Source organism: Rana temporaria, chromosome 2, assembly GCF_905171775.1.
Source record: "Rana temporaria chromosome 2, aRanTem1.1, whole genome shotgun sequence".
Classification (NCBI taxonomy): Eukaryota; Metazoa; Chordata; class Amphibia; order Anura; family Ranidae; genus Rana; species Rana temporaria.
Window position 1 is genome coordinate 370,328,349 of NC_053490.1, and position 17,498 is coordinate 370,345,846.

The window sequence follows — 17,498 nt, forward strand, 5'->3', positions numbered from 1 at the left end:
TTTAAAAGTTTTATTGCCAGCATAAATAATAAAACCTACTTACAAGCAGAGCACTTGGACCAAGTGCAGGCGTGTGAGCATAGCCATATGTTTCTAACCAAGAAGATGTTCGCAGGTGAGGTCAGACGTGACTCCTACCCCTCCATACGCGTTACGTCCATGGGCGGGACTTCTTCAGCAAGTTCAGAATCATGCTGACGATCTGCAAATATATACACACTGCCATAGCAACACCAAAAAAACAAATCAGTCTCTTTGGACAGAGAGTGGCGCAGCCGTAACCCATATCCTGCCTGAGCAGCAATAGGACCAAGACACATTTTAAACAATTAAAATATTCCACCATTGATTCTCACAATATGGTGCAGAGGTTAAATCTACATGAAGGAAAAAAGGTGTGCAGCGATCTAATCATTACTAATGCACGCTGATCCATCAGAGAAGATTTATAAAAACACTCCACTTAAGCAAATTTTTAAAGAGGCAATCTGCTTACCCAAAAATCACGTATTTTAGAGAATATGGAATCTAAAACGTATATAAACATATATGTCTAAACAACAATAAACGTCACTCCACGGCCATCTCCCATGATCAAAAAAACTAACAACATGTAAAATACATATACAAATCAATAAAAATAAACTAACAATTCATAAAACTATCTATCAGAAATAAAACAGTTCAAATCAAAATCTACATTCAAGCCAGCAGAGGTCATGACCTAGGTTTTGTAAATCTCAATACATTTCTAACTTATATAAATGTTTAGAAGCACATTCGGGGATTAAATATGAAAAAAATATTTTTATCTAATCCAGTTCAGTGGAATTTCTCCCAATCTAAGACTAGATAGTTGAATTTTAGGAATAAATCAGTATTTAATCCCCCTTGTCCAGACAATAAACAAATTGGAAGTTTTCAAATATATGGGGCCAGATCCACAGAAGAATTACGCCGGCGTATCTATTGATACGCCGCGTAATTTCAAAGTTCCCGCGTCATATCTTTGTTTTGTATCTACAAAACAAGATACGACTGCATCTGGGCTCGATCCGACAGGCGTACGTCTTAGTACGCTGTCGGATCGTAGGTGCATTTTTCCGCCGGCCGCTAGGTGGCGTTTCCGTCGAATTCTGCGTCCAGTATGCAAATTAGCTAGATATGGCGATCCACGAACATACGTCCGGCCGGCGCTTTTTTTTACGTTGTTTGCGTTCGGCTTTTTCCGGTGTATAGTTACCCCTGCTATATGAGGCGTACTCAATGTTAAGTATGGCCGTCGTTCCCGGGGCAAATTTTGAATTTTTTACGTCGTTTGCGTAAGTTGTTCGCAAATAGGGATTTGCGTAGAATGACGTCACCGTCGTAAGCATTGGCTTGTTCCGGGTTAATTTCGAGCATGCGCACTGGGATACCCCCACGGACGGCGCATGCGCCGTTAAAAAACACATAATTTACGTTGGGTCACGACGTATTTACATAAAACACGCCCCCATCACATTGATTTGAATTGCGCGCCCTTACGCCGCCAAAGATACACTACGCCGCCGTAACTTACGGCGCAAATTCTTTGAGGATAAGGAAATTACGCTGTAAGTTACGGCAGCGTAGTGTATCAGAGATACGCTACGCCGGCCGCAACAATGCGCTGATGTAGGTGGATCTGCCCCATGGTGTGCAGTGATTTAGATTCTCTTAAAGTGAAGAAGATCAGTAATTCCCAACATAGTAAGAAAGGCATCATGTCATTAGAAAAAAGGAAGAATATAGTTATATGACCTGTAGACAAGGGAGGAGGACTGGTGGTGCTCAGTAGAACGTATTACCAAGAGGAAATGTCCAGGTTATTATGTGACTTTTGGGTAGTGACCCTATGTTTACTTTTAATGAGGGGCTACATTTTTTGGTAGAGAGGGGAAGGAATGGAGGGATTCTTAGTTCAAAAGAGGCTCTATATGAAGACCCGTTGTTCTGTAGAACCCTATCATTTATTTCCTGCCTAGATTACACAAAAGTCTTGAGCAACCTCCCGGTCGCCCTATTCAACAGAATAGATTCTGTTACTGCGAGACCCGGCCAGTATATAGACCAGTGTGTATATATGGCAGTGTGTATATAGGGTCGTCAGCGTGATTCTGAACCCGCTGAAGAAGTCCCGCCCACGGATGTAACCATACGGGTGGGAGAAGTCACATCTGACATCACGGGTGGACATCTTCTTGGTTAGAAACATATGGCTATGCTCACACGCCTGCACTTGGTCTAAGTGCTCTGCTTGTAAGTAGGTTTTATTATTTATGCTGGCAATAAAACTTTAAAAACGGAGAGCACTAGATCATTTACTTTTTGTTCATATGTCCGGAGAAGAGATCAGCTGCATTGATGATCATTGGATCTGTGGTTACCTTTACCCCAGGTTGTGGGTCAAAGCTGAGTGACCTGTTTAGGCCAAATCTGTGAGAGTCTTCACTTTCTGTAGTGGATGGGTTGTACTCACCCGTCATAGGTGTGCGCAGCCTATTGCATTAGGGTGTGCACCCCAAAGTGCAAACATACATGCATGTGTGTAATTATAATTAGGGCTTCAGGGCAATGGACAGTGTCAGTAGGGCAGAGGTTGGTGTCGGTAGTTTATTTTTTTTATTACTTTTTTACAATTACATTTTTTTTGTATTTATTTACAATTTTTTTTTATTTTTATTTTTCTGAGCCCCATTGGGGGGGCTTTGGTGACATTTCAGGAGTCTAAACAGACCCATGATGTCTCACTTTGGAGACAAAGAAAGGGACTTGAGGACAGAGATTACCTGGTCCCTTCTCCTTGCAGCCAAGCAGCAGTGGAAATCTGAGCAGCGAAGGGTGATTAGGGTGTGCCCAGGCACACCTGGCACACCCTGTGTGCACACCTATGCTCTCCGTATCACTGTCTTGTCTATCATCTGACACCACATACTAGGAGGCTGCTCATCTCTCATTGCTTTTTCATTTGGAAATTATTTATGGACAATATTATATGATTTGCATTTATTGCGCTGCATTGATTCTGTTTGTTATTACATCAAGGCATTTTTAAATTATCCTTGTAGTGTTCAGCTGGCAATCTTTTTATTTGAGTGTATGTGCGCTGAATATTTGTTGTTTTTTAAAAAATGCAAATAAACACTCAAATTATATTAAGGCCTCATGCACACTGGACGTTAAAATAACGTTATAAAAACGCCAGTAGCTTTGCAGTGAGTTTTTCAACTTTTTTCAAAAAAATTTCAATAGTGCTTTTTAGCGTTTATTAGCGGTTTTTAGCGTTTTTCGGCGTTAGCGTTTTTTTTGCGTTTTTTGGTTGAAGAAAAATTTTTTTTTTTCAATGGATCAAAAACATTCAAAAACGCTGGTGAGTGAAGTTTTTGAGCGTTTATCAGCGTTTATTGACATTTATCAGCGTTTATCAGCATTAGAGCATTTTTACAGCTGAAAAACATCTCTCAGAACCCACTAGTTTTTTTTTTTTTTTTACTGCTCAAAAACGCCACTGCCCAAAACTGCTGATAACAGCCTATGGGTCATGGACACATAGGATAACATGATGGAGAGTTTATTCACTGTAGAAAAAACGTCTACTGCCAAAAACAGCAGCTGTAAAAACATCCAAAAACGTCCAGTGTGCATGAGGCCTAAAGACTGCATTCCAAACAGAACAAAAAAACAAATCTCAATTTACACAATCCCTTAGGCCCCATACACACGAGAGAATTTATCCGCGGATACGGTCCAGCGGACCGTTTCCACGGATAAATCCTCTCAAAGATTTCCGCAGATTTCTATGCGATGGAGTGTACACACCATCGCATTGAAATCCGCGCGGAAATCCTCTGGCGATGACGTGTCGCGCCGTCGCCGGGATTATGACGCGGCGACGGGCGCGACGCTGTCATATAAGGAATTCCACGCATGCGTCAAATCATTACGACGCGTGCGGGGAATCCCTTTGGACGGATGGATCCGGTGAGTCTGTACAGACGAGCGGATCCATCCGTTGGAATGGATTCCAGCAGATGGATTTGTTGTGCATGTCAGCAAATATCCGATCTGCTGGAATCCATCCCAGAGGAGATTTCTCCGCGGAAACAGATCCGCTGGCGTGTACACACCATAGGATCTATCCGCAGAAACCCATTTGCTGGGATTTATCTGCGGATGGATTCTATCGTGTGTAGAGTGCCACTGCCACCTGTCACTACACAGTGACACTACACTCAATTTGCAGTGCAAAGAGCAAAGCTAAAGCTGTACTAGAGCTCACAGCTGTTGTCTGTACTGCATCCTTACTTCTACATAAACCTGCTTACATCCGTATGAGTTGTCCTGCATACATTCTGCTCTTGTGTTGCTGATTACGCACTACTGATCTTTATCTCACTCCATGAATAAGCGGCAGCAAGACAAAATGACCTGGGCTGTCACTGCCTGCACTGCTGCTGCATGAATGAATCATTCAGGGGGAGAGGAAGAAAAGGGTTCATTCACACCAGATGCGTTGGGGTGCTTTTGTGAGCGCATTCCCAATGCATGGCAACCAAAAAATAATGGTTCCTATGAATGCAGTTCACGCCAGCACATTGCATTTGACCAGTGCTGAAAAAAAGTATGGCATGCACTACTTTGTTTCAGCGCAAACTGATCAAATACACTCATAAATGCAACACACTGCAAGGCAAATCAATGCAAAAATCAAGGCAAAAAAACAAATGCAATACATGGAATGCATGCCAACGCATTACAACACATTGCAAAACACACAATGCACTCCAATGCATTAATGGGTGCATTGTGTTGTGAATGAGCCCTTAACCTCAATAGTGTATATGCAGCAGCAACGGCACAGATGCAGAATGACTGAAGGCTAAGGTAATTCACCAGTACTGTCATGTTGATTACATGTCGGCCCTAAATTCATTATGTAGTAGCACAAAGGGTCCATTTATGTTGTGCACATGTTCACATTAGCACAAAGGTTTACACGATTCTGTCCGCAATTTGAAAGCGCCGATATTTGAATGGCAAATCGTGGGACTCGCATTTGAGATGTGGGTCTGACATAATTGTCGCGCGATAAATCGCGCTGCAATCATGGGAAGCATATTTTTACTTTTCAAGCTAAGGTTATTTTCAGCAAGTACAGAAAATTCCTGTTGATCTTTCAAGAAATGCAGTGTCCTTGTCACTTCCTGCGACCCTAAAAGACCGCATCAACAAATTTGAATAAACGACATGTTGTCAAAGCTAGATAACCACCATACAGAAGCCCTCCATCTAGACCTCCCCCATCTAGAAGACCACCACAAGACCAGATCAGTAGACCATAGAGAGGATGTGGTGAGGTAGGAAGAAAAGAAAGAAAAAAAAAGAGTGGTAAGAGGGGTATCTTTAATTTGATTGGTGATTTCGCCATGGATTAAAATAGCCTAGGTGTGAATGGAACCTAAGATTTACGTGTTTAGGAGGAGGTCTTTATATTTGTATATAGCGTTGCCTATGACAGAATTCATTCATGAGAAATTCACTTTTTGACGAAACGCGCTAACAGGATAATATTCATGACTCCACCACCTTCTGAGGTAGCAATATCCAATAAGTGGTTTGTTACACAATGCTGTATAGCACATGGAAATGTGAGTCCTTTTTAGAATGGTTTTGAATAAAGTTTTAAAAGGTGTTACGTCGTGCAAGCCTCTTCTCCCTTATTTTTCCTGAGATACTGCTGAAAGAAGAGCCTGCACTTTGGATGAAGAAAAGGGAGTAAAGTGAGAGTGGATACAGGTCAAATGCAAATGTTGATAAACTTAGAGCTAAGTGGTCAATACCATCTGGTGAGTGCATATCTAGGGTGTGCATAGTGGTGAGTACTTCACAAAATTGGTAGAAGACATAGAGGAGTAATTGTAAACCTATATACCTGTACGTTTTCATATCATGATACATTTCTCAGTGTGGTTGCACCTAAAGAGTTAATATCATTTTTTATTTACCCATTGCTTATTTTGGACACATAGGCACAGTTTCCTCCTCTTTTCTTTACATTATTTCCAAAGACACATGGTTATTTACAAAAGGCAAATCCACTTTGCACTACAAGTGCACTGCAAGTGCACTTGAAAGTGTGCTTGGAAGTGCAGTCTCTGTAAATCTCTGGGGGACATGCAAGGAAAATGAAAAACAATTTTAGCTCGCACATGATTGGATGATAAAACCAGCAGAACTTCCCCTCATTTTAGATCTTCCCCTCAGATCTACAGCGACTGCACTTGAAAGTGCACTTGTAGTGCAAAGTGGATTTGCCTTTCGTAAATAACCCCCATGGTCTTGGAAGATAAAGTATTGTTTCCGAGTGGACTTTTTTTATGAAATGCAGTTTAATTTGCACTTATACAGTATCTCACAAAAGTGAGTACACCCCTCACATTTTTGTATATATTTTATTATATATTTTCATGTGACAACACAGATGAATAACAATAAAAGTAGTGAGTGTACAGCTTGTATTACAATGTAAATTTTCTGCCCCCTCAAAATAACTCAACACACAGCCATTAATATCTAAACCACTGGCAACAAAAGTGAGTACATCCTAAATGAAAATGTCCAAATTGGGCTCAAAGTGTCAATATTTTGTGTGGCCACCATTATTTTCCAGCACTGCCTTAACCCTATTGGGCATGGAGTTCACCGGAGATTCACAGGTTGCCACTGGAGTCCTCTTCCACTCCTTCTTGATGACATCACGGAGCTGGTGGATGTTAGAGTTCTTGCGCTCCACCACCTTGCTTTTGAGGATTCCCCACAGATGCTCAATGGGGTTTAGGTCTGGAGATATGCTTTGTCAGTCCATCACCTTTACCCTCAGCTTCTTTAGAAAGGCAGTGGTTGTCTTGGCGGTGTGTTAGGGGTCGTTATCATGTTGGAATACTGCCCCACTGCCCAGTCTTCGAAGGGAGGGGAATCATGCTCTGCTTCAGTATGTCACAGTACATGTTGGCATTCATGGTTCCCTTAATGAACTGTAGCTTCCCAATGGCGGCAGCACTTATGCAGCCTCAGACCATGACACTCCCACCACCATGCTCGACTGCAGGCAAGACACACTTGTCTTTTTCCTCCTCAACTGGTTGCCGCCACACACACTTGACACCATCTAAACCAAAAAAGTTTATTGTGGTCTCATCAGTGATTCCAGTAATCCATGTCCTTAGTCTGCTTGTTTTCAGCAAACTGTTTGCGGGCTTCCTCCTGGAACAACAGCCATGCAGACCAATTTAATGCAGAGTGCGGCATATGGTCTGAGCACTAACAGGCTGACCCCCCACCCTTTAATCTCTGCAGCAATGCTGGCAGCACTCATAAGTCTATTTCCCAAAGACAACCTCTGCAAATGAATCTGAGCATGTGCACTCAAATTCTTTGGTCGACCATAGTGAGGCCTGTTCTGAGTGGAACCTGTCCTGTTAAACCGCTGTATGGTCTTGGCCACATTGCTGTAGCTCAGTTTTAGGGTCTTGGCAATCTTCTTATAGCCTAGCCCTAGACCATCTTTATGTAGAGCAACAATTTATTTTTTTCAGATCCTCAGAGAGTTCTTTGCCATGAGGTGCCATGTTGAACTTCCAGTGACCAGTATGAGAGAGTGAGAGTGATAACACCAGATTTAACACACCTGCTCCCCATTCACACCTGAGACCTTGTAACACTGATTCGCATGACGTTGGGGAGGAAAAATTGCTAATTGGGCTAATTTTTCACTTAGGGGTGTACTCACTTTTGTTGCCAGCGGTTTAGACATTAATGGCTGTGTGTTGAGTTATTATGAGGGGATAACAAATTGACACTGTTATACAAGCTGTACACTCACTACTTTACATTGTAGCAAAGTGTAATTTCTTCAGTGTTGTCACATGAAAAGATAGAATAAAATATTTACAAAAATGTGAGGAGTGTACTCACTTTTGTGAGATACTGTATGCATACCTGTGTTTATGCTGGGAGCTTGAGTATGGTGTCTGTAATGTGAACATACATGTATATGTACATTTGAAAAGAAGGTATTGTGTTAATGTCTTGCAGAAGGATATTGAAGAACAGGGTCAAAGAATTATCTACTTCTCAGGTGGAAAAAACAGGGTTTAGACATTCAGTGAGTCCACAGAAGATAAGTGTGCACAGCATTGATGGAGCCATCAGTAAGTAACACAAGGCACATACAGTATATTCCATGTCCCCATCTGAAAATGTTGGATTTATTTTTAATTTAATTTTAAATACCACTTGTACCTACAGGTAAGCATATAATAAATCTTAGTAGGTACAAGGAATGTTTTCTAAATGTGCACCGTTTAGGAAATATTCTATGTTTCTGTGACCGGTGACATTACCGATAAATGCACTCTGAAGGGACGGAATACTCATACCGTGCCACAGGACTTTTTGTTATGTTCTAAACTCTGTTTAAACCAGTACTTTCTCTGGATCCACAGGGATTGATTTGTAAACTAAAGCCCTTTGTAAATAAATCTCTGACATTAAAGGAAGAACAAGAGTTCATGTGGTTCCAGGAGTGCAGGTGTCTGCAGAGGATGGCTGGGACAGGGGTCTGACGGGCACATAATCAGTGAGGCCCCGTACACACGGTCGGACAAAACCGATGAGAATGCACCGAGGTTCAGTTTCATCGGTCCAAACCGACCGTGTGTATAGCCCATCGGTCTGTTTTCCTTCGGTCCAAAATTTTAAAACATGCTTCAAAACCGAACCGATGGACCGCTGCCCGATCGGTCCAAACCGATGGTTAGTACAGAAAAGCATCAGGAACACTGTTGCTGGCTGCAGTGGTCTGTTGACACTGGAACTTATATAGCGGTGATCAGGAACATTGTTGCTGCCACACTGATCGGATTTACACTGCGACTGGTGTGGCAGTTATAAGGTATGCTGGCTGCACTGGTCTGGTGGCAATCAGGAACACTGATTTTATAGTGGTCTAGCAACACTGTGACTAACATGGTGGTTAGAGACATTGGGGGAGATTCACTAAGACCCCTTTCACACTGAGGAGTTTTTCAGGCGGTACAGCGCTAAAAATAGCGCTGCTATACCGCCTGAAAAACTCCTTCACTGCCTACTCAATGTGAAAGCCAGAGGGCTTTCACACTGAGGCGATGCGCTGGCGGGAGAGAAAAAAATCTCCTGTCAGCAGCATCTTTGGAGCGGTGAGAGGAGCGGTATGTATACCGCTCCTTCACCGCTCCTTCCCATTTAAAACAATGGGAAACCGCGGCAATACCGCCCGCAATGCGCCTCTGCAGAGGCACATTGCGGGCGGTATTAACCATTTATTGGACGCTAGCGGGGGTTAATACCGCACCGCTATCGGCCGATTCCCGCGGCAATCCCAGCAGTATAGCGCCGCTATTTTTAGCGGCGCTATAGCGCCACCGCGGCTCCCGCTCCAATGTGAAAGGGGCCTAAAGTTGGTGCACACAGCATTTGTGCAGCTGTGCCTAGTAACCAATCAGATTCTAGGTTTAAGCCTAGGTTCACACTGAAATGCAGCTTCAAACCCGGCATTTCACTTCCGACTTTGGGGGCGATTTCAGAGACTTGTCCATTGAAATTGCCCTCAAAGTCACCAAAAGTAGTGCAGGAACTACTTTTGGGAATCGGTGCATCGATTTGGACGGTGCCATTCCCGGCAATAGCTTCTGATTTGGCATGCGATTTTACATTTCAAAATGGCCCATTGTGGGCTTAGGCTCCTTTAACACTTGTGAAATTTGGAATGTGACATGTGAAATGCCATGTATCTCTATGGCCGCGTACACACGGTCGGTCAAAACCGATGAAAACGGACTGAAGGACCTTTTCATCGGTCCAAACCGATCGTGTGTGGGCCCCATCGGTCAGTTATCCTTCGGTCAAAAAATGTAGAACTGGCTTTAAAATTGAACCGATGGACGCCTAACTGTTGGGTCAAAAGCATTGGTTAAAAAAACACGCATGCTCAGAATCAAGTCGACGCATGCTTGGAAGCATTGAACTTCGTTTTTTTTCAGCACATTGTTGTGTTTTACGTCACCGCGTTCTGACACGATCGTTTTTTTAACTTATGGTGTGTAGGCACATCAGACCATCAGTCAGCTTCATCGGTTAACCGATGACAATGGTCCTTCGGACCGTTCTCAATTGACACTACTGAAGTCGCTGTGACTTCAAAAAGGTTCCTGCACTACTTTCATCCGTCTTCAATGCCAGAAAGCATAAAAGTCTTATCAAAGTCACTTGAAAGTTGCACTGAAAATTGGAGTTGGCTAGTGTGAAAGGAGACTTAGCCTAGGTTCACACTGATGCAGTGAACTTGCACGATTTCAAACCCTAATGTCAGTCCGACTTTGGGAGCAATTTCAGAGAGACCTGCACAGATGTCTATTAAAATTGCCCCCAAAGTCACCAAAAGTAGTGCAGGAACAACTTTCGGGAATCAGCCGTTGCCAGCAATAGGTGGCGATTTGCCATGTCAAAACAGCCCGATGTGAACATGGGCTTATTGCCAAAGCTTAATTGAAAAGCTGAAGTTAGAAGCTGATTAGTTACTATGCACAGCTGAACCAGATTCTGCGCGCTCCAGTTTTAGTAAACCTCCCCTAGTACTGTGACTGGCTGCAATATTAGGGCTCATTCACACACAAAGTTTGGGGTGGGGGCATTTGAGAAATGGTTTTACACATGCTGCAATGCTTTGAAGCCGATAGGATTTATACCCACTCTATAATTGTTAGTGGTCCGAGGGGTTAAAGCAGGTGTTGAGGAAGCAACACAAAGCCTCCTTGCCACCTGTAGAGTGGTCCAAACACAGATCGCTCTTCAGAGAGCATCGGACATATGAACAAAGTCTTATGATAACACTATGGCACCTTTCACATGATCGGCCCACAAAGATCCGCCTGTCCGGTTTTCAGGCGAATCTGAGCAGGCCACCCATTGACTTGTATGGGCAGGAAGATGGCAGCGGAGATGTGTTACGTTCGCCATCCATCCAGCGGATGGGATCTGATGAAAATGGACATGTTGTCAAGAAATCAGCTAGTTTGATAACTGCTTAAATAAATTGAGGTGTACATTCTAGGGTGACCACATTTCCAAACTACCATTCAGGGACACCCTCCCTTCCCAAAAATCAGCTTGTGCTGTAACGAATCACAGCACAGTGAATGGACACAAGAGGCAGGATTTATGATTTCTCCAATCACAAGCAGGGGGCGGGGACTGTGCTCCTCCAGGCATTCCTGGCCAGGACAAGTACTGTCAGTGAGTAAAGCGGTGATGTGGCGGCCTTTTTTGGGGGCATCAGATTGGCCGGGGGGTGTCTGTGTCAGTTTCATTCCGGGACACTGTATTGTCCTGGAATAAATGTGCCCGGGACAGACCTGCAAAATGCGGGACTGTCCTGGGCAATCCGGGACATGTGGTCACCCTAGTACATTCCCATGACCAAAAACTGACTTGAATGGTAAACACAATGTAATACATAATGCATATAATTAATGAAGTGTATCAGATTGTCCATAGGAATGCAGGTTATTACATTCATCTGCATGATCAGAGGTGCTTTGCTGCAAACAGTCACACATTAGTCCAATAAGAAAATGTATAAATCTGCAGAGATTCATGATTATCGTTTCTCAGAAGGGAGGTTTTCCATTAGGCGCCTTTCACACGGGCGGCTGTTTTGCCGCAGATAAAAGCATGTTTATGTTTTGCTGGAATTCAAGACTCCAGGCACAGCGATCAGCTGCATTTGTACAGTGCTTTAAGCTGCGGTTGCGTTTAGCCGCAGCACGATATTGAACGGGGATCCGACTTGGATCCCTGCCAATACTAAGCACTGTGTTTGGTATGAATCTTGAGGGGGAACTCCACGCCAAATTTCAAATAAAAAACTGGTATGGGTTCCCCCTCCAAGAGCATTCCAGGCCCTTAGGTCTGCTATGGATTTTAAGGGGAACCCCCGTACGCCGAAAAAACGGCGTGGGGTTCCCCCCAAAATCCATACCAGACCCGTATCCGAGCAGCAGCCCGGCCAGTCAGGAAAGGGGGGTGGGGACGAGCGAGGGCCCCCCTCCTTAACCGTGCCAGGCCGCATGCCCTTAACATGGGGGGTAGGTGCTTTGGGGGAGGGGGGCGCCCTGTGGCCCCCCAAACCCTAAAGCACCTGTCCCCATGTTGATGAGGACAGGGCCTCTTCCCGACAACCCTGGCCGTTGGTTGTCGGGATCTGCGGGAGGGGAGCTTATCGGAATCCGGGAGCCTCCTGATGCCAGCCCCGCACCCTAGGTGAATGAGTATGGGGTACACCATACCCCTACCCATTCACCTGGCGGAATTTTTTTTTTTTAAAACACAATACACAGGGTTTTTAAAGTAATATATTAGTCGGCTACGGACCCCCCTCTCTTCTTTAGCTCTTTTACGAGGGGGGCCCTGCCTCTTCGATGTCTTCTGCCGGGGGTCCTGGTCTTCACCGCCGTCTGGTTCTCTTCCACCGGGGGGGGGGGGCGCTTTCTTCTTTAGCTCTTTTACAGCGGCCTCCTCCTGGGCTTCTTCGACGTCTTCTGCGGGGGGGTCCCGGTCTTCACCGCTGTCTGGTTCTCTTCCACCGGGGGCCCTGCTCTCTTCTTTATCTTTTTTACGAGGGGGGGGTGCCCGGGCTTCTGTCGCCTTCTGCTTTTCTTCGATGTTGACACGTCGCTTCCTCCCGCTGTAATGTGTGTGCGGCTCACACACCGATTTATATAGGCCTCTTATGACGTCACAGTCCCATCATGCTCCGGGTGCACCCCCCCTCGTAAAAGAGCTAAAGAAGAGAGAGAGAACCAGACAGCAGTGAAGACCGGGAACCCCCCCACCCCCGCAGAAGACGTCAAAGAAGCCCGGGAGGGGGCCGCTGTAAAAAAGATAAAGAAGAAAGCGCCCCCCCGGCGGAAGAGAACCAGAACCCTGGCAGAAGACTTTGAAGAAGCAGGGCCCCCCCTCGTAAAAGAGCTAAAGAAGAGAGGGGGGCCTACCCCATACTCATTCACCTAGGGTGGGGGGCCGGCGTCAGTGGGCCCTCGTATTAAAGGAGGCTCCCAGATTTCGATAAGCTCCCCTCCCGCAGACCCCGACAACCAACGGCCAGGGTTGTCTGGAAGAGGCCCTGTCCTCGTCAACATGGGGACAGGTGCTTTGGGGCAGGGGGGGCCACAGGGCACCCCCCTGCCCCAAAGCACCTACCCCCCCCATGTTGAGGGCATGCGGCCTGGCATGGTTAAGAGGGGGCACTCGCTCGTCCCCACTCCCTTTCCTGACCGGCTGGGCTGCTGCTCGGATACGGGTCTGGTATGGATTTTGGGGGGAATCCCACGCCGTTTTTTCGGCGTACGGGGTTCCCCTTAAAATCTATAGCAGACCCAAGGGCCTGGTATGCCTCTGTAGGGGGAACCCATGATGTTTTTTTTATTAGAAATTTGGCGTGGATTTCCCCCTCAAGATTCATACCAAACGCAGCTGACAGTGCACTGCAGTTACCTGCGGTTATGTGCCAATAGCTGCGGGATTTCACAGCTGGACGCTTTCAGTTCTATTTTTTTCTATCCGCACAAAACCGCGGGTAACAAAACCACAGATAACCGTAGTGTGTGAATGATGTCATAGAAAAGCATTGTGTGCTTCTAGCAGCGGTAAAATCCACAGCTAAAAGCACCATTCTATCCATCCATGTAAAAGGGGCCTAATTGTGGAAGAAGCAGGCTGCTTTTCTAAAATAAATCCCATTGTTTACAACCTTTAGAAGAGCGAGGGCCACTTAAGGACCGCCTCCTGCACATATACGTTGGCAGAATGGCATGGCTGGGCACAAACACGTACCTGTACGTCCTCTTTAAGTGCCCAGCCGTGGGTCGCGGGCGCGCGCCCGCGATCTGGTCCGAAGCACCGTGATCGGTCCCTGGAGTTGAAGAACGAGGAGAGCTGTGTGTAAACACAACTTCCCCGTTCTTCACTGTGGCGCTGTCATTGATCGTGTGTTCCCTGATATAGGGAAGCACGATCAATGACGTCACACGTCCAGCCCCGCCCCCCTACAGTTAGACACACATATAAGGTCACACTTAACCCCTTCAGTGCCCCCTAGTGGTTAACTCCCAAACTGCAATTGTCATTTTCACAGTAAACAAAGCATTTTTATATCATTTTTTGCTGTGAAAATGACAATTGTCCCAAAAATGTGTCAAAATTGTCCGATGTGTCCGCCATAATGTCGCGGTCACGAAAAAAATTCGCTGATCGCCGCCATTAGTAGTAAAAAAAAAAAAAATTAATAAAAATGCAATAAAACTATCCCCTATTTTGTAAACACTATACATTTTGCGCAAACCAATCGATAAACGCTTATTGCGATTTTTTTTTAACCAAAAATAGGTAGAAGAATACGTATCGGCCTAAACTGAGGAAATAAAAAAATTTTTTATATATTTTTGGGGGATATTTATTATAGCAAAATTGTCGCTATATTTTTGTTTATAGCGCAAAAAATAAAAAACGCAGAGGTGATCAAATACCACCAAAAGAAAATGTAACAGATAAAATATTTGCGCTGTGGGTGTGTGACAGAAAGTGAAAATAAATAATGAAATTACAAAGTGACTGGTGGGGGTAATACTGCTGTGACAATAAAGGAAAAAAATCCTTAATAGGACACGGCACTCAGAAAAAGTCAAGATCTAGCACAATCCTGCCGTGTATTGGTGTATTTCATCAAAAGTGGATCCAATCGCCAACAGTGTAGGTATTGTGTAAATAATAATACAAAAACACACTCTTAAGTGAGGGAAAAGAAGATGCGCTAATTAAATGAAACAATAAATGTGTTATAAAATTCAATGGATCAACCTCAAATCTCTGATTAAAATGATAATAAATTATATAATGGTGGGATAGAAGTGAATATATATACAATTATAAATATATAAATAAAGTGCCCAAATAAATAAATGAATAAGACTCCTACTGAAGGAGATCAAAACAAATTATTGTGCACAGACAGTCCAAATAATAGTGAAAAGAATTTTGCAGGGTAAGTCCATAGGTCTGTGTAGACTTCCTCCTCCACCAAGGAATGGAAAACAAAACACCGCAAACAAGTGCTCATGGATGGCACCTTACCGCAAAAAGGTGATCTCCTTAATCAAATTTTTGGCTTATTCTCCTTAATCAATTTTTGGCTTATTTCATGTGAGGCTGGATGCTGGATCTGCTGATATCAACATAAGAGGATTTTGATGTTTTACAAACCTATGCTTATTGCGATCTCCTTTTGATTAAGGAGATCAACTTTTTGCGGTAAGGTGCCATCCATGAGCACTTGTTTGCGGTGTTTTGTGCTTGTGGATTGTGCTAGATCTGGACTTTTTCTGAGTGCCGTGTCCTATTAAGGATTTTTTTTCCTTTATTGTCACAGCAGTATTACCCCCACCAGTCACTTTGTAATTTCATTATTTATTTTCACTTTCTGTCACACACCCACAGCACAAATATTTTATCTGTTACATTTGCTTCACCTTAGTCTATCGAGTTAGACCTTTATATTTGCAGCAGTATTTCTAGTTTGCCCTCTGTCCCCCTTTCCTTCACTTTTTAGACAGCGCAGGAGTTCACTTTATCCACCACCAAAAGAAAGCTCTATTTGTGGGAAAAAAAGGATGCCAATTTTGTTTGGGAGCCACGTCGCACGACCGCGCAATTGTCAGTTAAATCGACGCAGTGCCGAATCGCAAAAACTGGCCAGGTCCTTTACATGCATTTTGGTCCGGGTCTTAAGTGGTTAAGCAACTTGGTAACCGGTCGCGGGCCACAATGAGCGGAGCATGGTGGATGACAGGTCACGGCTACTCTATAGGCCATCCGATCTGCCCAGATGGAAGAGGATGAATTCCCTTCTATTTTTTTTTTTTTTAGATGATTGGATTCAAGATAGGCAGGTGTAAACGGACAAAAGCCTGTTTACATCTGCCGCTCTGTAGAGGTGAATTGAGGGTTCAATTGGGTAGGGTAAATCGTGTGTCAAAAGGGCCTAAGACTGCTTTCACACTGATGCGCTGCAGTTTATCCACACCGCGGGTGCAGCGTAGTGCACCTATGTCTATCCTGTGGGTTAGCTGAACTTTTGCCATAGACTTTGCCTGCATCGGCTTATGGGGCTCTTCCCCTCAGCCATTTTCTTCCTCTATCACCAGCTTCAGCCCTCAAAATTTCCACTCGCCTGCTCGCATTTGGCGAGTGGATTTAAGCTGGGGGCGAGTGATGATAGTAACTCTTGAGGCCTGGCTAGTAGTTCAGGGCTTGAAATTTTGAGCCCTGACCAGCTTCATTCATAACACTGATGCTGTGGTATGACGGGTCGGTAACCTGCGATCTGGGCTTGCCAACCCGCCATTCCAGAGCAGGAGGTCGCGGGCCACATCAGAGGGCTCTGTGGGCCACCCATGTCCTACATAGACATGCAAAAAAAGAAAAATCACATGTTGCTAATTTTTAAAGCCGAGCTCTGGAATAAGTAGGTATTGTATAAATTAAACACACATGCATATTCTTACTTGGGGTTATTTACTAAAGGCAAACTCCAAGTACAAAGTGCATTTGAAATTGCACTTGAAAAGTGCAGTTGCTGTAGATCCGAGGGGGGCATGCAAGGAAAATAAAAACCAGAATTTTAGTTTGCACATGATTCGATGATAAAATCAGCAGAGCTTCCCCTCAGATCTACAGCGAGTGCACTTGTAGTGCAGAGTGGATTTGCCTTTAGTAAATCAACCCCTTTTGTGTAGAAGCTTCTTGTAATAAAGACCAGTCCGTGCTGCTCTTTCCTTGGGCAGAGTGACTGGTCTTGTTTCCAGCCCCTGTACAGTAGTATTGTCTGAAACTTGGTCATTTATAATGTGTTAAGCACTCACTTTTTCTTTTCTTTTTTTTTCACTCTTAGCAAGTCATCACGCAGCTGCAACTAATCAAGGCTACTCTCGGAAACAAGATGGTGGATACTACAGTATCTGACTTGAACACTCTCCTGTTCAGTGAAATATTGGTGTTATGGTTCAGAAATAAACCCTAATAAGCAAGTGCATGGATTAGTGATTTCACCCTTACATTACACAGTCCATTAGCCAAGCCCATCCCACCGACTCACAATCATAATTGGGGACTGGGAGGGGTCAGTGACAGCTCGAGATCACTGTGCTGGGAGCACACTCTTAAGCCAGCCATAGATGATGTGATTTTCTTTCCAGCAACCACAGGTTGCCGGGAAGAAAATCACTTGATTTCCCCAATCAACACAGTTTAGTGTGTGTGTTGAATGGGGAAACCCTCCCAAGGAGCTATTGTGTTCTCCCGATGGGGGTGGCTAGGGGAGCCATCCC

The 17,498-nt window shown here is 44.4% G+C and overlaps 1 protein-coding gene across 1 annotated transcript in view; it reads left to right on the plus strand.

Moving 5' to 3' along the window:
• The window catches only part of LOC120927222 (uncharacterized protein C1orf194 homolog), a 31,998-nt gene extending 14,797 nt beyond the window's left edge, over nt 1–17,201 (plus strand). Inside the window, exons 4-5 of the mRNA XM_040337756.1 lie at nt 8,116–8,231; nt 17,063–17,201. Coding sequence (XP_040193690.1) covers nt 8,116–8,231; nt 17,063–17,133 — 187 coding nt within the window. The 3' untranslated portion in view covers nt 17,134–17,201. The remainder of the gene's footprint in view (nt 1–8,115; nt 8,232–17,062) is intronic.
• Nucleotides 17,202–17,498: the final 297 nt, after the last annotated feature.